Source organism: Carettochelys insculpta, chromosome 29 (genome assembly GCF_033958435.1).
Source record: "Carettochelys insculpta isolate YL-2023 chromosome 29, ASM3395843v1, whole genome shotgun sequence".
Taxonomy (NCBI): Eukaryota; Metazoa; Chordata; order Testudines; family Carettochelyidae; genus Carettochelys; species Carettochelys insculpta.
The window spans coordinates 1,451,472-1,473,108 of record NC_134165.1 but is presented as its reverse complement, the minus strand read 5'-3'; the positions used below and the strand labels follow the sequence as shown (position 1 = coordinate 1,473,108).

The window sequence follows — 21,637 nt, the reverse complement described above, 5'->3', positions numbered from 1 at the left end:
TAGGGTTCCTCTGGGTACATGCTAACTGCAGCAGGAAGCAGCTGGGGCTGGATTTACAGCCTGCCAGTGTTATAACAGTCAGCACCCAAGTACACTCCCAGCTTGGGGGCACCAGCCACTCCCAGAAGGCACGAGTTGGCTTTTCTTCACCCAGGGCACTCCTAGTAGCCCCCTTTTCCATCTCCTGCCTGTTGCTGCTTCCTTTCAGACTCCAGCTGCATCTGGTGCCCGTGGCTGAGGCATGCAGCTTCCCCTGCCTTGGTCCTGCCACTGGTGAGCTTGGCCGGGGTAGCCCTGGGTTGTGCAGCAGGGCTTCCTGTGCCCTGAGGGGACGGTACAGCAGAGCCTTGCATCCCAGGACTCTGCATCCCACTCACAAGCTGACTGAGCCCTGTGGGGAAGTAGCCAGTGCACAGCGCTTCTGTGCGCCTCCTGGAAGAGAAGAATATCAGCCTGCTTTCCCCCCAGCCCAAGGGGGCAGCTCCAGAGTACACCCCTACTGCAATGAATGCGCCACCACCCTCTGCTGGATGGTTCCAGAACGGCTCTGCTGTGTATTAGGCCCTATAGTGCCGATAACGAATGGAGATTTGTGATGGAGTGGGGGGAGTGCATGGGTGAGTCAGGCTGGATGTCCGAGGCAAGCAGCAGCTCCCAGTGGCTAAGGATGACCCTGGGGCTACAACTGGCAGATAACACCTCTGCCTGAACAAAGAGCAGGGAGGAGCTGAGCTGGGTTTTGAATCGGGGGCGGCAGGGAGAGGTGAGGAAAAGGGAGAGCTGGAAGGCAGCCAGCTGAGGAGGGGGGAAAGCTACACCCCAGAGGGGCACCCCTCGGGGTCTTCCCCCCAGGACAGGTTGGAAGGACTGTCTCTGGCTGCTATGCTGTTGCTTCTGTGAGAAACTGGACATCTGTTGCCTAATAAACCTGCTGTTGTACCTGCTGAGTGAGAGTCTCTCCTGCCAGCGGACGGGGTGCAGTGCAGGGGGACCCCTGAACCCCATCACAAGATTCTCCTGGAGCGCCAAGCAACAGGGGCTTCTGAAGCCAGGAACTCCAGGTTCTGGCCTCATGGAGCTCTGCAGTCACAGCCTGCAGCTTAGAGGCAGCTGAGTAATTCAGTTTACTTAGATTGTTTGTACGATGCCTCATGTGATGGGAGCCGCGGCTGTGGACCAGCACTCCAGGTGCTACCCTAATGAATATGGTACCGCAGTGCCAAGTGGCGGGGTGCTCAGCAGGAGCAGAAGCACTGCATGCTGGGACTCCGGTTCCCTGGGCTGTCAGAGGCCCAGCGCCAGGCTGTACGGCAAGCTGGGTCTGGTAGGAACAACCTGCGGCATGGCCCTCTGTCCTGTAATTACCTGAGGCCCGGAGAGCTGCGGGGGCTCCTTCCAGGAGAGGAGGGGAAGGCAGGCAGCGAGCGACGCTGGCGTGAGAGGTAGCCTTGGGGCAGGTCCTGGGGCAGCTCCACATCCAGGCGCTCCAGGGGCAGAGCCATCTCTGAGCATGGAGAGGATAGAGATGCACCAAGACGCAGGGCATGGTAGGAAGGTGACCTAGAGCTAGTAGGCCTGAGCCAGCGAGAGTCTTGCCACTAGCTGGCCCCTGGTGAGGCAGCTGGGCGAGCAGTACCGCCGTGTGGGCCAGAACCTTGCGTTTCTCCAAGTAACTAGTGAAACCCATGTTCCTGGGCTCCAGACCCTCTGCACCACACATCATGGGCCAACACACTGATGCAGGCAATGGGCCCAGCTGAGGGCAGGAAAGCCTGGGGTGCCCCAGCCAGGGGCCCTGCAGACAACACTGCAGAGCCAGGCCGGACTGTCATTGTCACTTTCAGAGACATCTCAGCTGCCTGTCACGACAAGGGATTCTCTTCCTGGCTGAGAGCTGGGGCAGCTCACTTCCCTTCTGAGCTGCTGGTTCCCTTTCCACCCCAGCCTGCTTAAGCTGGCAGCTCCCGGGGCAGTATGGGACACGGGGTCTTGGAGGCGAGAGCTGCTCCTCCGCACAGGCAATACACAATCCATTGGGTCCACCACTACATTCTTCTTCCATCCCCACCTCCCTTGGAGGACCTACCGCTCCGGATCCGGCTCAGTTCTGGTCCCAGCAGCTTCCCATCTAGTGTCAGCAGGACATATTTCTCCACCTTGAGCTTCGGGCTCAGCTGATCCACTGCCCGCAGGTTTGGCCGCTCCAGGGCCTCCCCTCGCGACCCGGCCAGGTGCTCTGAGCGCAGAGTGTGTGCCACGTTCATCTTTGGCTTGGAGAGAAAGCAGGCAGGTAGCATGGGGAGGCAAAGACCCCTTAGATCACCTCCTCACCCTCAGGATAGAGCCAGTAGCTTGTGTCCTTCAAGGTGCACGAACCTGCACATGAGGGGCAGTAACCCTGCGTGCTGGGTCTTTTGCTCTTTACCCAGCCCTAACCCCCCTATGCAAAAGGCACACGGGCAAGGCTGGGTCCCAGCTATGTGCTGTCGCAGAGCTGCAAGGCCTAGCTGTGTACAGCCTGCAGGGCAGCCCCTAGAAGAGTCAGTCCAAGGGAGTTACGCTACACCCCCCATACCCACTCGGCAGTGAACTGTCCCATGTTCAGAGGGCAGCTCTGCTAGCCCTGGCTTTCGGATCCTGAGCTTGTGGGTTCCTTCCCCACCACTAGCCACTTGGCTGGGGACACAGAATTCAACACACCCTGCCCCCGTGCCACCACGACTGGGAGCCCCTCATGGTTATGCTGCTGCTGCGCGGTCTGCCTCTCACCTGAGGCTACACAAGTATGGCAGGCAGCCCCCATAGCCACTGGTTGCCAGCCCCACCCAGGGGCCCCACAGTGGGGTAGGCCCTTGCCCAGGGCAGATGCGCCACCACACTGCTAGAGACTTAGATGGTGATCAGCCCTGCCCCAATACAGTGTCTTGCCTTGATTAGCTGTCTACATAGAGTAGTCCTGTCCTCTGCCCCCATTTTGGGGGGACTGAGTCCCCATCTCATCCCCGGATACTGAGTTGCCTATGGCTGCTCAGCTGCAGGGGGCAGAGACAGAACAGACCCCAGACTTGCAGTGTCTGCCTCCAGCTGGGCTCATCTGCTCACTCACCCACCTTGTGTCCTGGCAGCTTCACGCCCTAATTGCTCAGCCCTTCCTGAAAACAGCAGCTCAGGGCTGCTGGCCTGAGACCTCCCTCCCTCCCACTGCATACTCAGCAGGACTGATAACCCTGCAGAGCCACCGCCACCACTACCGCTCCCTGCTCCTGCCGCGCCGCTGCCTCCTCCTCCACCTCCACTCCCACCACCTTGCCCTGCTGCCGCAGAATTGCCGAGTCTGGGAGCCCAGCAAGACTAGGCCTGGTTAATTTTCACACCAGCTCACTTCAATACTGACATAGGCAACTTTCACATTGGTCCAGCCGACCTCCCAGCCTACCCTTGGCTGTGCTGCTCGAGACCGGTGCCTGCCACAGAAGAGGTAGCCCCACTCCCTGCCAACAGGGCAGGCGATACTGCATAACTGACTGGGTGCACAACGAAGCTAGCCAATTGTGCAGCACTGAGATGGGAGAAGATTCAGTTCTTTCCAGCACTCCCAGCCCCCAAGGGGCAAGGATGCCCACTCATCATCCAGGCTCCATGGTTTCCACTCACCAAACACTCCACTTCTGCACACACTACTGCTGGGCAGGTGAGAACGCAGTGTTCCAGAACAGACAGAGTATTTTTGGCATTGCAGGGGTATCACCAGGGCGGAACAGGCAGAGTGATTGAACTGGAGAGGTGACAAGGAGCCCATGAAAATAAGCGATGGGCCAGCAATAGCTAAGGAGTTGTTCCTCGTTCCTCGCCTCTGGCTTTCTGGGTACAAGTTAGACCTAATTCAATCCCTCACCAGATTAAGTCTATTACCCCGCTTTCCAGGGGGCAGTTTGCTATGGAGACAGCCCTCCTCCTTTTTCCATTCAGCAGCACACACAGGAGCTCAGACTAGTAAACGGGCCAGGCATCTCCTACAGCTTTGTGCTACACTTGACACATCACTGTGGTAGGAAAACACTTGGGCAAGGCCAAGGCTCAGCCTGCTGGGGAAGGGTGAACTCATGCTTGAAGCACCAGGCCAGAAGGCTAGCAAAGGGGATTTGATTCCCAATTCTGCCACAGACTGATGGGCATGTCAAATCCCCTGTGGGCCTCACTTTCCCCCTCTGTGAAGGCACCAAAATGAGGGTTCCTTGTTCACCCAAGCTCCTAGACAAAGTCTCTTGTTAGATGTGTCCAGCACCCAAGGCCCTCTAGCAGATGGAAGTGGCACATTCTTGTCATCCCCTCCACCAGCCCAAACCTCTTTGTTCTGTAGCCAAAGAGGTAGCCTGAACTGTTGGGCTACAGAGACTGCGCATTAGGGGTAGTGGACAGGATTCCGCCATCTGCAGGCCCAAAACCCCTTTAGCGATGGAGGAGATGCAGCATGAACAGACCTTGCACACCCTCCATGGCCCCCTGCCCTCTTTGCTTGCAACACTTGTCTGCCTAAAGGTTTGCCGCTCACAATTTGCCCCCTGGGGAATCCTCTGCTCCCACCGGGAGAGTGGCATTTTAAAGTTTTTCCAAAACAGCTATCGACTCAAACTACAAGGAGCCTGGTATTGCAGCAAGCACTGCCAAAGCCAGCTAGTATTAATACTTCCATAACACCCTACGGGGAAAAAAAGCTTAATTGTTTAGTTACACAGCATTTGGAAGCTTATTTCCACTAGCCATTTTTTAAATTTGTCACCTTTCCTTGTAACTGTCCCCTTGCTCCTATGTTATGAGGCAGTAACTATAAGCAGGCTCTTTTCGATACCATCCTTTATTATTCAAGCTATCTACTCCTGGTCTCTCCCCAGCCCACGGCGTCAAGCCCACCTCCCCACCCTACAGGGACAGGCCACCTTGTACAGCTAATTGCAACAGGCTTTTCACTGTCAGTCCCTTGGGTACTACATTGATTGCAACTGTTTTTTCCTGTGTCAGTCCCTTGGGTACTGCGTTGGCTGCAACGGGTTTTTCACTGTCAGTCCCTTGGGTACCCAAGGGACTGACAGTGAAAAACCCGTTGCAGCCAACGTAGTACCCAAGGGACTGACACAGGAAAAGACAGTTGCACAGCTAAGGAGGAGCACTAGCCTCCCTAGCAGGAGGTGCCTTGCCTCAGGCAGGGTAGCCACCGCCACCAGGAAGGAGGAGAGACTTTAGTGATCCCTCGCTTCAAGGGCTGCCCATGTTTTAGTCCCCAATAAACCCCCGCAAGACAGGCCTCCTTTGACAGCCAGCCTGGACAGTAGGCCCCCCCACAGCCTACTGAGGTTTTAGGAACACCCCTGGAGCCCAACCCCACCTGCCACTCACAGGCACCCCACAGGGCTAACCCCCTCCACCCTGCCAGGCAGGAAGAGGCTCTATCTAGGGCGCCCAAGCCCCCAGCTCAGCCACACTCACCCCTGGGCGCCACCACTGCCACCTGCCAGAGCCCCCCCAGCTGCCCCTGCAGGGCCTATAAAGGGGCGGCCTGGCTGCCCGCCCCCAGCCCCCTGACTCCTCGCACCTGCCCGGCCACACCCCAGCCTGCGGCAGGAGGGGGAGGGGCTCCAGAGCCGCACGTGGCTCGCTCTCTGCGGGGCCCGGGCGGGGGGCGGGTTTGGTGGGTTCGGGGTGTGAAGTGCCTGGGCGGGGGGGTGAAGTGGGGGCCGGTGGCTCCGGGGCACAGAGGGGGGCGGCCCCTTGGGAGACGTGACGTGGGCCACGGGGCTGTGCGGGGCCGCGGGGGGCGGGGGCTGCAGGGAGCGGGGGGAGGACGGGGGGGACCCCGTGGGTCCGGGTGGGGGGGGACCTCGGAGCTGTGTGGGGCCGCGGGGGGTGGACTTGGGCGCTCGGGGCGCAGGGGGGGGGGGCGGATCCCGAACATGACAACTGCCCCGCTACACCCCGCCCCGTTCCGCGTTGCCCAGGCAACGGCGGCAGCTCAGCCTCACGTGACCACCCCCAAGATGGCAGCGCCCGGGGCAGCACGTGACGCAAGGTGAGGGACCCGCCCCAGGATGGCGGCGCCCGGGGAGGTGTCACGTGACTCCGGGCCAAGATGGCGGCGCCCAGCAGCTGCGGCCCGGCGCTGTCCCTGCGCGTGGTGGCCGAGTGCGGATGGAGCAAGGCGCGGGCCTGCGAGCTGCGGCTGCCGCACGGCCCCGTGCTCAGCCCGGTCTTCATGCCGGTGGGCACCAAGGGCACCATGAAGGGCATCACGGCCGGGCAGCTGCAGGGCTTGGGCTGCCTCATCTGCCTGGGCAACACCTACCACCTGGGCATGCGGCCGGTGAGTGCCCCCGGCTATGGGTCCGACCCCCAGATCCCCTCCCCCACCTGGGCATGCAGCTGGTGAGTGCCCCCCGGCGTCGGGTCCGACCCCTAGATCCCCTCCCCCATCCCTGCCTAGGCATGTGGACGGTGAATGCCCCCTGGCTAAGGGTCTGACTCCCAGATCCCATCCCCCACCTGGGCATGCAGCCAGTGAGTGCCCCCAGGTTGTGGGTCTGACCCCTAGATCTCCTCCTCGACCCAGCTGAGGGGGTCTGACCCCCAGCTCCCTTCTGCTACTGACTACCTGGGCATGCAGTTGGTGAATGACACCCACCCAACTGGGTGGCCTGATCTCCAGCTTCCCTTCCCCCACCTGTGCATGTGGGACCCACCCCCCTCTATCTCCTGGCTCCGAGGGAGGCTTGTGGTTGCCCAACCCTCCTGGCCCCCACTGCTCCCTGCCTGTGGCTAGAAACTAGGTTCAGACTTGCTGGGTGAGCACAGCTCTGATTGGAGGGGAGGATCTGTTTGTTGCCTGGTGCTTCTCGAGTGTTTAGTTCCTTGTCCTAACCCTGCTTTTTCCCATCCCTCCTAATCCATTTCAGGGCCCTGAGCTCATCAAGCAAGCCGGCGGCCTTCACGGGTTCATGAACTGGCCACAGAACCTGCTCACGGTGAGTGTGGCTTGCTGGCCTCCCTGCTCCCTGTTTCTCATCTCTGGCCGGCAGCTCAAGCATAAAGCGCTGCCCTGCTCCCCGCCCACCTGACCCACGTTCTCTAGCTCTCGGTGGGTTTGTTCACAGGACAGCGGCGGGTTCCAGATGGTCTCCCTGGTGGAGCTGTCTGAGGTGACAGAGGAGGGTGTCCACTTCCGGTCCCCGTATGACGGGGAAGAGATCCTGCTGACGCCAGAGAAATCCATTGAAATCCAAAACGTGCTGGGTAACTCGTGCTGTCTGGGAGGTGCTGGCTGGGTCCCTGGTGCCTGCCAGTCACAGTGGGTCACTCCTTAGGAAGGCATCCCCAAGCTGCAGCCTAGCCTAAAGCAGGGGTTTTGAGTCTGAGCTGGAAATGTGGTCGGGGTCACTCATCCCTTGCAGCCCAGGTGCTGCGAGGGCTCAGGAGGAGGCACCATGCCTTTGCTCCAATGCTGTGCTGCAGGGGCAGGGAGGGTAACTCAGTAGGGGATGCTCAGCTTGGTGTGTGTACCCCAATGCCCAGGGCAGTGCTGGAGGGCTGCTGTGCTATGGGGGCAGGGTGGGGGTGAGCGAGATCATCTCCTGTCGTTCTCAAAGCTCCTCATACAGTCAGGCCATAGGGTGAACCCTGACCAGGCACTCCCCTTCCCCCAGGTACATTCTGCACCACAATCCATTGCGTCCCTGGGTCAGGGGTTCCCCTGTGTATTGCTGTGCTGGTGCAGGTAGAGATTGGACAGTGGGCCAGCGGGGACCCTCCAGCACCAGCTTGCCCGTTTGACTCCAGCTGGCTGTAGGAATGACTGAAAGTCTGGGCTGGTTGCTGAATGGAATGAATCTGGGAGTCAGCTCTCCCTGTCAAGTGTCAGCCGCCCCGGGGGTGGTAATTAAATCCCTCCCATCCTGGTCAGCAGCCACAGCAGGCCATAGAGATGACACGTCATTCTCCTTTCCATCCACAGAGGGCCGGTGTGGGGATCAGGGGATCAGTAACTGGTGTTGGCTTTCATGGCTTGGCTCCCTAATGGAAGCAGAAGGGTAGTAGGGCAGTGGGGGACCCAAACTCTCTGGGAAAGAGGAGAGAAAATGACCTGCTAATTCCTCCCGGGGGTGGCGGGGGAGGTGCCCAGCTGGGCACAGCCGTGCCCATCCCTGTGTGACTTGGGGCAGAGTCTCTGGCGTGCGCTGGGGAAAGAATCAAGTGGTTTGGAACTGTGGGCTTGGCCTCCCCATGGCGTCTCAGTTGAGCCCGGGCCTTGGGAGGCTGGTTTTACCCTTCCCCCACAGCTGCCTGCTTGCTTGGACGGTTGGAGCTGTGCTGCATGCGGGGGGAAAGCAGGAGGGCTGTGGGTAGCAGCTCGCCGGCATCCCTGCCTTGTTTCCACTGATGCCTGCGGCCCGGCTGCCTCCAGAGGGGAGCCCCCTGCGGAATGGAGTGGAAAAGCTGCTGTGGGACCTGGGAGCCCATGTAACACTGGAGAGGGTTAGAGCCTGGTCCTGCGACAGGATGCGGGAGGGGTCAGTGCCGGGGGTGGTTCTCCTGGCGTTAAAGGAGACAGGGCTCTCGTGGCTGGAGCAATGGCCTTCGCCCGGTGTGCCGCCTCGCACTGCTGTGCCACGGGAGTCTTCCATGTGTGCCGTGTAACTTGGTCAATTGACTCTTTGCAGAGCCACCGCAGGGGGAACTTGCGACCCTGCGCCAGCTGGGGCTGAAGCAGCAAGCTGCCGGCTCCCTGCTGGGACGAGGGGGCAGGGAGGGCGGGAGCCAGCTGGTGCCGGGACACGGTTTGAAGGCCGCATCCCAGCTCCAGAGGGCTGGCGGGGAGGGGCCATGCCTGGGGGCAACTGAGGCAGCTGAAAAAAGTGGCTGTACCGTGGAAGTGTGTCTCAGAGAAGTGTGTCATGGCACTGTAAAGGCTGAGACTCGCCGGGTCCCAGCTAAGCTGACTCATTTGCCACCCAGCTGGTTAGCAGAGCACCCACAGCTAGGTTTTGTGTTTGTCAGTGGTGCACTTCACGTGCCTCTGTGCATGTCACAAAATTTATTCCACCCACAGATACAAAATGTAAGAGGAATGCAGTCGGGGAGGCAGGACTCCTGGGTTCCCTCCCTGATCTGGAAGGGGAGTGGGGTCTAATGGGTTAGAGTGCAGGGCATAGGGTTGGGAGCCAGGACTCTAGGGTCCTCTTCTGGCCTCTGGGTTGGGGCATGTGAAGTCCAGGGCAGAGAAGGAGCCACACCCCTAGAGCCTGGCCCTGCTTCAGCTCATGGGGCCCTGCCCAGCAAGCGTGAGCTCCCGGCTCTGTTTCTCTCTCCCTTGTCGCCCTCCCAGGCTCTGACATCATGATGCAGCTGGACGACGTGGTGAGCAGCACCGTCACAGGGCCCCGGGTGGAGGAAGCCATGTACAGGTCTGTGAGTCTGGCAGAGCAGAGAGCAGCCGCCAGGCTTTTCCCCAGTGGCAGTGTCTGGATGATGGCTCGCTGCCCCCCCTCAGGTTCTTCCATCTCCACCCCAGGAGCCTGGCGGGGTGTGAGGCTTCTCCCTCCGGTCATTGGCTCCACACAGTGGGTTAGAGCCTTCACCGGCGGGTTGAGGTTGGGCCCTGTCCGTCTCGCCCATTTCACCCCCATGCGAGATGGCAGCATGGCTGGCATCTGATTTTTGGCACCTGCCTGCAAGTTCCCGCTTGGCGAGGGGAGGGCAAAGGGAGACTGGCAGGTTGACAGTATGGCTCACTGGTTAGGCCTCGGGTGTGCCAACCAGGACACCTGGGTGCTGCGCCCACCTTACAGCTTGAGCTGCTGACTCTGCCCCTCCTTCCCCCACTCGATGCCGATCTTTGGCTCCCAGCTGAGCTCTGTGCCCGTCGATCTCACAGCTGGTCCCTAGTGTAACTAGCCCATTTTGCGGCTGTAGAAACTGAGGCGTGGGGTGGTGAAGTGGCTTGCGTGGGGGGCTCCAGGAGGACCGGGGGCAGAGCCGGGAACAGAACCCAGCCCCCCAGGCTCTGGCCACGAGGCCCTGCTGCCTTCGGCTCTCCCGGCAATGGCCGGGGGTGGCAGACGCTGAGTGGGCCGGGTGTGTCGTAGGTCAATCCGCTGGCTGGACCGCTGCATTGCTGCCCACAGGAAACCCACAGAGCAGAACCTCTTTGCCATCATCCAAGGCGGGCTGGACCCCACCCTCCGCACCCGGTGCCTGGAAGGTAAAGGAGACCCATCTCCACTCCCTCCAGTAACAGCTGGCCTCTGCTCCATGCCTGGGGTGAGTGGGCTGGGCTGGGGAGGTCTGGGGTGACCGTGGGCAAGCCCCTGCGTCTCCCAGAGCCCCAGTTCCCGTCTGGACACTGATAATTCTCCCTGGTCTCCCAGCTGCTGAGCAGTTTCTGCTCTCAGGGGCTGGGCAGGGGCTGTCTGGGTGTCCGCAGCCCGCCTTTGGTCGTGGGAGTTCTGTGGGGTGTGACATCCGCAGAGGGAAGGCCCCAGCCGGCTTTGGGGTGGGGTCTGCAGCTGCTGGCAGGTAGGACTAACTAGGGCAGAGGGGTGAAGGAAAGGGGGTGCAAACGCTGTATCTGCCTTAACAGGCTGCTGCCCAGCCATGTAGCGTGGAGGGAGCTTGGGTCCCCCGGGTGCCTGTGGAGACCCTCCCAAAGGTGTGGGCCCCTGCCCTCCTCCGCCTGCCCCCTCAGGGCCGGGGCCTTCTCAGCTCTGGTTCTGCCCCCAGAGATGACGCAGCGGGACGTGCCCGGCTTTGCCATCGGGGGCCTGAGTGGCGGCGAGGCGAAGGATCACTTCTGGAGGATGGTGACCCTCAGCACTGACCGCCTCCCCAGGGGGAAGCCCCGCTACCTCATGGGGGTGGGGTAGGTCTTGCTGCCAGGCCGGGCTGCCTGCTCCCTCTGTAACTTTTGGGGAGGGCTGGGGCTGGGTCCCTGTGTGTGGGCCCTGTCTGTGCAGCACCTGCTGCTGCTGAGCTGTGGGACGGGGGCCCTTCCTGCTGCAGAGCCCAGGGGTTTGGGTACCAGGGTAGGGCCTGTCTTGTGCTGGGAACCAAGGGGTTCAGGCACTTCAGGCCTACTGTACCAGCTTTGCTTGGTAACCCCGCTTCCCCGTGGCAAAGGGAGGGGAGCGTGGACCTTTTGATGCCCGGGGGAGGGCCCCACTTTAAGCCCCCTTCCCCCACCTGCATGCCGGGCCCCACCTTCCCAGGACCCACCACTAGGGCTGGGAGGGGCCTTGCTCATCTCACCCTGCCCCACCCACACCCCTCCTCTCCCTGGCTGAGGTTCCCCAGCTGGGCCGGGTGTCTTGCGTCCCGGGCTGCTTGGCAGAGCTGCTCTCTCCCCCCAGCTACGCCACGGACCTGGTTGTCTGCGTCGCCCTGGGCTGTGACATGTTCGACTGCGTCTTCCCCACCCGCACGGCGGTGAGTGGCTGCGCCGGGGCTGCGGGCGGCTCTGCTCTGGGCTGGGGTGGCCCTTGGTGCCGGGCGGCCGGCCAGGATCAGCTCGTGCTGTAGCCACTGCTTGACCAGCTGGCTGCTTCTCTCCCAGCGCTTCGGCTCGGCCCTGGTGCCCTGGGGCTCCCTGCCGGTCAAGAACAAGCAGTTCGCCAAGGACTTCCGGCCCATCGACGAGAACTGCGAGTGCTCCACCTGCCACAGGTGGGTCCTGTGGGGCGCCGGGGGAGGAGGGGGGCTGGCAGGGTCCTTCCCCCTGCCATGCTGATGGGCTGGGCCGGGTCGCACCATGCCGGGGGAGGAGGGGGGCTGGCAGCGTCCTTCCCCCCCCGCCATGCTGATGGGCCAGGCTGGGCCGCACTGCGCCTGGGGAGGAGGGGGGCTGGCAGGGTCCTTCCCCCCGCCATGCTGATGGGCCGGGCCGCACTGCGCGGGGGGGAGGTGGGGGGCTGGCAGGGTCCTTCCCCCGCCATGCTGATGGGCCAGGCCAGGCTGCACCGTGTGGGGGGAGGGGGGGGCTGGCAGGGTCCTTCCCCCCACCGTGCTGATGGGCCGGGCCAGGCTGCACCGTGTGGGGGGAGGGGGGGGCTGGCAGGGTCCTTCCCCCCACCGTGCTGATGGGCCGGGCCGCGCCGCGTGGGGGGAGGAGGGGGCGCGTTAGCCAGCGTTCCTCCTCTTTTTTCCGGCCCGGGTGCGGGATGCGCTTTGTTCGGTGCCTCCAGGCGCGTGCGGACGTGCGCGTCCCGTCGAAACTCGCTGCCGGCCGGGGCGCTCTGCTGGTCAGCTGGGCGGCAGCAGAACCGTCCCGGCAGCCGCCGACGCGCTCCGCTCGCAGGGAACGGCGGCCCTGGGCCCCCACCCGTCCTGGTTCGCCGGCCTGCGGGGGAGATGGCCGGGGCTGATCCTGGGCTCCCGTGCTGCTCTCTAGTCCTGTCCCTTCCCCGGCTGCCCTGGCGAGGTCTGTTCCCGCAGCCTGTGCCTCCGTCACGGCAGCGCTCTCCTCCCGTGCCAGGTACAGCCGGGCCTTCCTGCACGCCCTCTTCCGCAGCGAGACGGTCGCCATGCATCTGCTCACCGTGCACAACATCGCCTACCAGGTGGGGCCCCGGCCGCGCGCGTGGAATGAACGTGCTTACAGGCACCCGTGTGGAGGGGACGTGGGACGGACGGCACGTCCCCTCCACGTGGTGCAGGTAACAACATTCTTGGGGCAGAGGGTTGGGGTGCAGGGGAGGGGACGGGGGCTCAAAGCTGGGGCAGAGGGTTGGGGTGCAGGGGAGGGGATGGGGGGCTCAGGGCTGGGGCAGAGGGTTGAGGTGCAGGGGAGGGGATGGGGGGCTCAGGGCTGGGAGTGCAGGTTCTGGGGTGAGGCCAGGGATGAGGTGCTCAGGGTGTCGGCTGTCCTGGTGAGGGGGCAGATGGAGGGGAAGGGGGGACCCCCCAGCTCTGTCCCAGCAGCAGCACCTGGCCTGGGGAGTGGGAGAGACACCAGTTCCTCGGCAGGGCTGGCTGAGGGAGGGGCGTCTCTCTGCAGCAGCCCTGGGTACCTACATGGTTATAGGCTGCTGACTGAGCACGCAGCTTAGTGGGGATCGGGCAGTGGCCGGGCGTGTGGGGAGCCGGCAGGTCTGTTGGCCGGTGCAGGGGGAGAGGGGGCCTGTCCAAGCTGTTCTGGGTGTAATTCGCTCCCTCCCCCCAGCTGAACCTGATGCGGTCGATCCGAGAGAGCATCGTGGAGCAGAGGTTTCCGCGGTTCGTCCAGGACTTCATGAGGACCATGTACGGCAGCCAGGAGCAGTACCCGCCCTGGGCGGTGGAGGCCCTGGCCTCCGTCAATATCACCCTGGACTGAGGGGGGATTTCACATACACCCCCTTCAAACTAGCTGGGCTTGGAGGGGCCAGAGAATCTCCTCCTGGCCTGGAGCATTCCAGCTGCCACCCCCCTCCCCACATCCTGCTCAGCCCCCGCCCCGCAGTCCCAGGAGGGCTCAGGAGCACAGCCAGGATCTCCGGCGTGGGCTGAGGGGGGGCGGCAGCGCTGCAGCCTCGGTGCAGGATTCTGGCAGCATGGGGGCCCTCCAGCCGGCTCGTGCCCTTCCCTGGGTCAGGAAGCCCAAGGGGTTGAAACCCCCCAGCTCACTGCGATGAGGGCACCACAATGATTTTAAATGGGTTTTTACAGGTCCCCTCCGCCTTTGTACGTGGTTTGTAATTAACGGTTCATTTTTAACTAGGTGGGGCTGGGTGCTGACCACCAGCCCCTAATAAAGGCCGTGCATCTGCCTGTGGGAGTCTGCGTCTTTCTGGGCAGGCAGGGTGTTAGATCCCCCTCCTGCTGCCCCCAGCTGCCATGAGGCACCAGAGCCACCTCCCCTTCCAGGCACAGGCAGGCTGGTGGTGCGGGGGGAGGGGGCAAATCCCCTTTACGGCATGTGCAGAGGGAGGGAGCCCGTGGGAACCCACCCAGAAGCACCCATCTCACAGCTGGGGCCTGGGGCTGCCCACCCTGGGCCCCTTCCCCTTTGTGTTCCGGCGTAGCTCCTGCTCCAGGCCCAGGGCAACTGTGTCCCAGCACGGCCACCGCCTGTTTGGAGGGGAAGCAAGCAGGAGCCCTGGGAGGCAGGCTCTGCTCCAGCTAATCTTTCTCAGCCCGGTGCAGAATAAATTGTATGGGCATGGAGGCTTGTGCGGATGTTTACCACCAGCACAAACAAAACCCTCCCGTGGGCGCTGCGTTAATCAGCTGGGCACCATTGGTCTCTCCTCAGGTGGGTGCACAAGTGCCTAGCTTCCAGGGAAGGCTGGAGGCAGGGCTTTGGTGGTCACCTGCACCTGGACCAAGGGCAGGGGCCCTCCTGTGCTTTCCTCAGCTGGGGAATATGTTGCCTGTTTCATCAGCAGCATCTGATCACTGACCCACCCCCTGCACCCCGGAGTGCTGGAGCCTGTGCTCCCCTCCCTGTGCGCCGGGGTTCTGGGGCTGCCTGGGACCTGGCTTCATGCCCCTGCTGTGCCCCAGCTTTCCTGTGTGAGCTTGCACTAGGGGCCTCAGGCTCTGTGCCTCAGTTTCCCCACGTGTGCGGTGGTACTAGCAGCCTTGTGGCAGGGTACCCAGGGTGAAGGCAACTGGAAGCAGCTGCAGGCCACAGTGGGGGGAGGGTCCCCACTGGCTGATGTCCATTCCCTTTCCGTGCTCCCCCTCCCGCCACCTGCCCTAGCAGGCTTCCCTCTAACTTTTTCTCTCCATGGGCGGGATAAATTTTGCTGGGTGCAGCGAGGCCTGTGCGGCTGTGCACCACCATAGAGACACAGGCTGCTGGCACTCGGGTAGTCACCTGGGCAGCAGCCGCATCCCTGCTGGGGGGCCGCCCGTGCGCTCAGTGTACAGGGAACCCTGGCCCCAGCCCAGCAGCCCTGCACTGGGGACCCTGGCCCCAGGGAACCAGCTGCTGGGCACGGGAGGTTCCCCCGTCCGCCAGCAGGGGGCAGACGGTGCCCGGCGAGAGCGGGGCGGGTGCAGGGCTGGGGCGCCCCGCCGCAGGGTGGGAGGGTGTGTAGGGTGAGTGCCCCTCGCAGCCCAAGGGGGACCCTGCGCTGGCCTCTGGTGGCCGGTGGGGGGGAAGGGGGTGGTCCGGGACTAGAAGAACCCAGGAGTCCCAGGTCCCCTCAGCCAGGGGGGTAGAACCCAGGAGTCCTGCCCCCCCATGCTCTGCCCGCTAGATCTCACTGCCCGCAGGAGGGGGCTTTGCTGGGCTCCCCCTGCCTGGGGCAGCCTTGGCCCATGGCAGTGGGTCAGGCGGGGTGGGGGGTGCGGGGCTGGGCCCTGTGCCGGGGGGCACCTAGGGTGATTCTTTGCACAGGGAAGCAGCTCGCCGGGGGTGGGGGGAGGGGGCAGGTACTGAGGGGCCACCCGCGGGGGTGGGGGTGTGCGCGCGCGCAGACACGTGCTCAGTGCACGCGCAGGGGTGCCCACAGCGATACACACTTGAGTCGGAGCCTGAGTGTGCAGGGGGGCTCCGCGCCCGCCAAGGGATGGGCAACGGGGTGCAGTGGTCAGAGCTGGGGAGCCCGGACTCCTGGGTTCTCTCCCGGCCCCGCGAGGGCTCAGCGCAGCCTGTGCCGGCGCCCGCAGGTGGCCGGCGGGGCGGATCGGATCGGATCAGCCCGGCCCCTCCCCCGGAGAGCGCGGCGCTGCGCTGCGCTCCGCCACTCGCCCCTTGCGCTGCGCTCGCCGGGCAGGCGGCGCGCAGGGCCCGCGGGGCTGCTGGCCCCGGCCGCTCGCCCCCTCGGCAGCCCGGTGCCGCTGGTGCGGAGGGGGCCGGAGGGCGCCGCGCGCCGCCATGGGGGAGCTGGAGAAGGAGCTGCTGCCCCTGCCCCCTCGCTACCGCTTCCGGGACCTGCTGCTGGGGGACTGGCAGACGGGCGAGAGGTGAGGGGCGCGGGGGGCGGCCCGGAGCAGCCCCCGAGCCGGGGGGGCAGGTCCACCACCCGTGGGGCCAGCTGTGCCCGGCCAGTGGCTGTGTGCCCTGGGGTCTGCCCGCCCGGAGCTCTTTGCCCGGGAGCTGGGCACGTGAGCCACCCTGGGGCCCACTCTGGGGCCCAGCCTTGGGGCGCTGATTGGCAGTGCCAGGACCCTGGTTCTCTCGCAGGGGCCGGGCCGGGCCGGGCCAGGAGGGGCTGTCTGCCAGGCCACGCTGGGTGGGTCTGGGCAGCAATGTGGGCTGCCGGCTGGCTTTCCGTGCCTCTCTGCACCAGCTTGTGGCACTGCCTGGTGCCCCCGGGGCTCTGCGTGGCACCGCTGGGCACAGGCATGCTGGGGCGTTTTCAGCCAGGCCCTGCACTGTGGGCAGATGTGGGCGGTCTCCCCATGGCCTGGCGGGGGTGGGATCTGTGACCCAGTGGCAGGTGGCGCACTGTGCCTGGGGCTTTGTCTGGTGTCCCCCAGGTCTCCATGGCACTGCCTGGCAGGTGAGGGGCAGGGCGGGGAGCTGCAGCGTCACCCCTGGCTGCTGCAGGGTGCTGGCCCGTCCTCCGTGGCATCACCTGCCTCCCTGCGACTCCAGTGCCCACCTGCTGGGCTGTGGTGTGTGGGGGGTGTGAGCTTCTCTGGGGCTCCTGCCCTGTGTGAGGGGTCCCCTGGGGGCCACTGGGGGATGCTCCATCTCCATGGCTCACGCAGTCTCCAGCATCTCTGCAGAGTGTCTCCTTCCCCCGGTCAGCTGGGGGCGGGCACCCCATTTCTCACCACCCCGGGCTAGCCAGTCCCTTGTGCTCTGGGCTGGATGGGGAGGGGGGCCTGCAGCCCTGGGGGTGCTCTGGAGGCTTCAGGTTGGGAGTGAGGGGCACTAGCGGAGCTTGGAGTGGGGAGAGCCCAGTGTGGGGCTGGTCTGAGCCTGTTCGTCCAGGGCCCTGAGTCTAGCAGCTCCCCAGGGGCTAACGAAGCTGTGCGCCCATATTGGGGTGGCGGGGGGATGTTTTCACAGCTTCCCTGGAGCCCCTTTCGCCCCCTTCTCCAGCCCACCCACACCCCTTCTGCTCCGTGCAGCCGTCACCGGCTGCTGACGCGACGCCTGATGGGGTGGGGTAAGTTAGGGGGCAGATTAACTGCACCCTGGCTGATGCGGGGGGAGGAGCTGTATATGGGTCTGAGACAGGAAGGAGCAGGCATGGAATAATCCTCTTCAGCCGCAGCTCAGACCTCCCCCTGCTCCGCCGGTGCCCCTGCTGCTCTGCCTGGGGTGGAGGCATCCTGGGGCCAGAGCCCTTCATCCTGAGCAGATTGGCTGGTGCCTCTTTTCACGGCTTTCGATGCCAGCCTGGATCTGGCCTGGCGGGCAGAGGCTGCTTGGAAAAGAGAGCAGGAGGAGCTCGGCTGCTGTTAATCGGGTATCTCACACTATGGTGCGGGCTGAGCCCCAGCCCCCCAGCTCTGTCCCCCCATCACTCTCATTGCGGCAAAGACAGCGAGAGCCCCTCTCTCCCCCAGTGAGTTCCCAAAGGGGGAAACCAGGCCCCAAGCTGGACAGAGGTTTGGAGGGGAAACTGAGGCACGGAAAGGGCACGTGACTTGCCCTGCTCACTCAGTGGCGGAGAAGGGAACAGCCGCCAGGAGTCTTACAAGCCCCCATGGGACTGCTCCTCCCCTTGAGTGTTGCATACAGAGAATCCCAGCAGAAGGTGCCTTTGTTTCTGTTCCCTGGTGGACAGAGGGCCCCCCTTCCCTGGCCCTGCTTGGCCCCCGCCTCCCGCTGCCGAGCCGTCTCTGCCATGCCACCCTTCGGAGCAGCCGGGGTGATTAGCGCTGCCTTGACTCCCTGAGGAAGGGAAATCAATAGAGCTGCAGCCGCGCTGATGTCTTAATCTGACGGCCGCTCTTCACCAGTTCTACTCCCCCTCCCTGCCTTGGTGCAGCCCCCGTCACCCCCTGACCTGCCTCTTCCCATCCCCCATTCCCTCCCCAGCAGGCGAGGCCCGTACCAAAGCGCCCCTGCCCACCTTCCAACGTCTGATGCCAAGATGCAGCCTGCTGAGACTACAGCTCCCAGCACGCTGTACTGCCCCCCTGCGTGTTTATGCTTGTTGTGTGAGGCCGTGGTGCACGCTGGGGGCTGCAGTTGCTGGGGGCCGCAGAGCCAGTAGTAGGGAACAGGGTGTCCCATGGCTGGGTTGGGCTGGAGAAGCAGTGGGAGTTGGAGAAGGTGCATGTGGGGCTTGGAGAAGGACTGGGGCGGCTGGGAGCCACAGCTCCATCTGGGAGGGGAGTGGGATCTAGTGGGGAGGGGCTGATAGACAGGACTCCTGGGTTCCATCCTCAGCTGTGGGAGGCAATGGGGCTGGCATTCTGGGTTCTAATCATGGTTCTCTGACCTTGGCTGGGCCTGTTCTGTGACTCAGTTTCCCCCCTGCATAAGGCAGGTAGCACCCCATCCTCTCCTGCCCTGTGGAGCTGTGTGGCTGCTCCCCGCTGTGGGCATGGAGGGTGTCAGGTGCCCATCTGGAGCGGGGTGGAGCCCCGGTGGAAGGTGCAGACCAAGCCTCGCCTGGGCTGGTGCTGGGCCTGTCGAGATGCACCATTGGCTTCCTTGTAAGGGAAGTGATGGCCCCAGACACATGGGTTCCCAGCGGTGGCTTATGGCCCTTCCTGGGCCTCCACTGGCCAAGGCATCGGCAGGCCGGGAGCAAGCAGGGATGGCTCTGCTTCTCCATCCGGTGGCTCTACCTTGGGCTCATCCCTGTGCCTCTTCAGGCCTCAGCTTCTCCACCTGCAGAACGAGGGACAACCCTCCCTCCTGTGCGTAGTACAGCAGGAGCTTTAAGAGGCAGGAGCTGTCTCACTGGGTGGGCAGCATCCACCTGGGGATCCCAGGCAGGGTTGGAGCAGCGCGCACAGGACGGGCCCCTGACACGGCTGGCATGACCCTCGGACAGTTCATGGTAAAGCCTGAAGCTTTGTGGTTGTGCTGTCTCCTCTGTCTTCGGGTTGAATGACCAGAGCCCTGTAACTGGAGTGGAACGAGCCGTTCACCCTTCCCTGTGACAAGGGGGGAAGTTGGAAACACATCAGGGAAAGGGGGAATTGGCTTTTCCGGCCCCTAGTGTTACAGTTGCCTGTGACGGGGGTGTAGGCGCTTTTATCTGGCTTCCGCTCGAGGCTCTCTGGCCTGCACCATGCGGTGGGTCAGACCAGCTGATCACAGCCATCCCTTCCGGCCTCGCAGTCTCCTGCTGGTCACAGGGCTGGTGCTGTCTCCCCAGTGCGGTGGGGGCTGGGGTCACCTGCTGGGCACCTCGCCCAGCCCTGCCAGGCAGAAGCAGGATTCCCACTCGTTTTTTCTGTTCATGGGTGGAATACATTTTGTTCTGTGCACCGAGGCGTGTGCGGCTGTGCACCGCCCGTGGACACGGGCTGCCGGCTGCAGGCGCTCTGCTCGTCAGCCGCGTGGCACCTGAAGCTCTCCTGCAAGGCCGCCCATGGGCTCGGCTTACAGGGAGCGCTGGACGAGAGGCCCTGCTCCGGCGGCCGCCACAGGGCATTTCTCAGGTGTGGGGGCAGAGGCAGGGCTCTCATGGCGGCCGAGTGCCCTGGGGCCTGTGCAGCACTGAGGTGGGGCCAGGAGCAGCAGGAAGAGGCAGGGTGCAGGGGTGGGGCCAAGCGTCGTTCCTTGTGCTCCTGCGTTCCCTGGGAACCGAGCGGCCGCCCAGGAGGTTCAGGCACCGCACAGCTGACAAGCCGAGCGCCCCCAGCTGGCATCCCCCATAGGAAATGATCCATCTCCTTGTCTCCCTGTCAGTGGGCCGGAGACACTGGAGTGACCCCCCCCCACACTGCTGGGGCACGGGGACCGGTGCAGCTGGCAGCCTGGTCTGAAGTGGGGTGTGCAGGGCTGGGGAGGGCTGGGCTCGGACCTCAGCTGCCCCAGGAGCCTGCATGAGCTGCCCTGGCAGCGCTCAGCTGGGAGCCACCTCCTCCATCTCCACCCCAGCTGGATCCACCCTGGCTGCTTGCCCAGGCCCCTCTGCGTTCTCCCCTAATCCTCTGGCCTCCTCCCCGGCTTGGGCCCATGCTCCCCACCCGCAGGCACCGCCCAGCCTTCCCTGGCCTCGCCCCTGCTCAGGGCCAGGCCGTCCTGTCCCCATTTCAGCCGGCTCGACACCAGTGCCAGCGAGTTTCCCCAGCAGGGACCGTTTCCCGGGGCGCGGCTGGTTTGATCTGATCAGTCCCTGCACTGAGCTGAAGCCGGGAGCCCTGGGGACAGGCCGGCAGTGCCGCCGTACGGGGCCTGTGCCCGATCTGCCGGAAGCGCCCACCCAGGCCCCCGCCCACAGCAGCTGCTGGAGCACACCTGGGAGCTGGGGGGCGGGGGTCAGCCTGGCTGTTCTCTGAACCTGCCCACCCCCCTCCACCCTGCAAAGGGGCCCTGGCAGCAGGTCCTGCTGGGCGCTGGGATTTCAGAGGTGGCCGGTTCCGGGGTGGGGGAACATTTGATGGCACTGCTGGGCTGCTGTGACAGCGCAAAGGGGCAGGTTAGGGGCTGGGCAGGGCAGCGCCTAGGGACCCTCTGATAACACCTCAGGGCCAGCTCTGCCCGCCCCTGTGATAACACCCCAGGGCCCAGCTCTGCCCGCCCCTACGATAACACCCCAGGGCCCAGCTCTGCCCGCCCCTACGATAACACCCAGGGCCCAGCTCTGCCCGCCCCTGTGATAACACCCCAGGGCCCAGCTCTGCCCGCCCCTACGATAACACCCAGGGCCCAGCTCTGCCCACCCCTACGATAACACCCAGGGCCCAGCTCTGCCCGCCCCTACGATAACACCCAGGGCCCAGCTCTGCCCGCCCCTACGATAACACCCAGGGCCCAGCTCTGCCCGCCCCTATGATAACACCCAGGGCCCAGCTCTGCCCGCCCCTATGATAACACCTCAGGGCCAGCGCTGCCCGCCTCTATGATCACACCCCAGGGCCCAGCTCTGCCCGCCCCTACGATAACACCCCAGGGCCCAGCTCTGCCCACTCCTGTGATAACACCCCAGGGCCAGCTCTGCCCACCCCTACGATAACACCCCAGGGCTAAGCTCTGCCCACCCCTACGATAACACCCCAGGCCCAGCTCCTCCCAGCCCTACGATAACACCCCAGGCCCAGCTCTGCCCGCCCCTACGATAACACCCCAGGCCCAGCTCCTCCCAGCCCTACGATAACACCCAGGGCCCAGCTCTGCCCGCCCCTACGATAACACCCCAGGGCTAAGCTCTGCCCACTCCTGTGATAACACCCCAGGGCCAGCTCTGCCCACCCCTACGATAACACCCCAGGGCTAAGCTCTGCCCACCCCTACGATAACACCCCAGGCCCAGCTCCTCCCAGCCCTACGATAACACCCCAGGCCCAGCTCCTCCCATCCCCTGATAACACCCCAGGCCCAGCTCCTGACGCCCTAAAATAAGCGTCCTGGCTGGGAGCCCAGCACGCGGCCGCGTGGGGAGGGTGATGCCGGTGCCAGTTCCACCCCCGTCTAAGCAGGCGGGGGAGGTGTTTAAGGGAGATTTCTGCTTTTCCTGGGGTGGGTGCTGGGCAGGAGCAGAGAGTCGGAGATTCCTGCCAAGCCACCCTCCCCTCCAGCCACGCTGGAGCC

The 21,637-nt window shown here is 64.0% G+C and overlaps 2 protein-coding genes across 5 annotated transcripts in view; both read left to right on the top strand.

Moving 5' to 3' along the window:
- Nucleotides 1–6,113: 6,113 nt before the first annotated feature.
- Nucleotides 6,114–13,779, top strand: QTRT1 (queuine tRNA-ribosyltransferase catalytic subunit 1). Of its 4 annotated transcripts, none has more exons than XM_074979773.1 (10): nucleotides 6,114–6,355; nucleotides 6,945–7,013; nucleotides 7,143–7,281; nucleotides 9,371–9,449; nucleotides 10,170–10,246; nucleotides 10,765–10,903; nucleotides 11,391–11,466; nucleotides 11,594–11,703; nucleotides 12,512–12,692; nucleotides 13,199–13,779. In XM_074979773.1, exons 1-10 carry the CDS (start codon nucleotides 6,125–6,127, stop codon nucleotides 13,349–13,351), a joined length of 1,254 nt encoding a protein of 417 aa, XP_074835874.1. In that variant the 5' UTR covers nucleotides 6,114–6,124; the 3' UTR covers nucleotides 13,352–13,779. The 4 variants fall into 4 exon arrangements, with proteins under 4 accessions (XP_074835874.1, XP_074835875.1, XP_074835872.1 ...); XM_074979774.1 differs by having other exon boundaries at nucleotides 10,131–10,246; nucleotides 12,512–12,596; XM_074979771.1 differs by having other exon boundaries at nucleotides 10,131–10,246.
- A 2,062-nt stretch (nucleotides 13,780–15,841) lies between these two features.
- Nucleotides 15,842–21,637, top strand: part of LOC142003310 (potassium channel subfamily T member 2-like) — a 57,437-nt gene continuing 51,641 nt past the window's right edge. The window contains exon 1 of the mRNA XM_074980149.1: nucleotides 15,842–15,927. Coding sequence (XP_074836250.1) covers nucleotides 15,842–15,927 — 86 coding nt within the window. The remainder of the gene's footprint in view (nucleotides 15,928–21,637) is intronic.

What these genes read in the sequence shown, in the direction of transcription:
- QTRT1 (XM_074979771.1), top strand. Translation starts at nt 6,125, where the DNA reads ATGGCGGCGCCCAGCAGCTGCGGCCCGGCGCTGTCCCTGCGCGTGGTG. An exon ending in ACCACCTGGGCATGCGGCCG is followed by an intron (nt 6,356 to 6,944) that starts GTGAGTGCCCCC and finishes AATCCATTTCAG; the next exon opens with GGCCCTGAGCTCATCAAGCA. An exon ending in GTGGAGGAAGCCATGTACAG is followed by an intron (nt 9,450 to 10,130) that starts GTCTGTGAGTCT and finishes GGTGTGTCGTAG; the next exon opens with GTCAATCCGCTGGCTGGACC.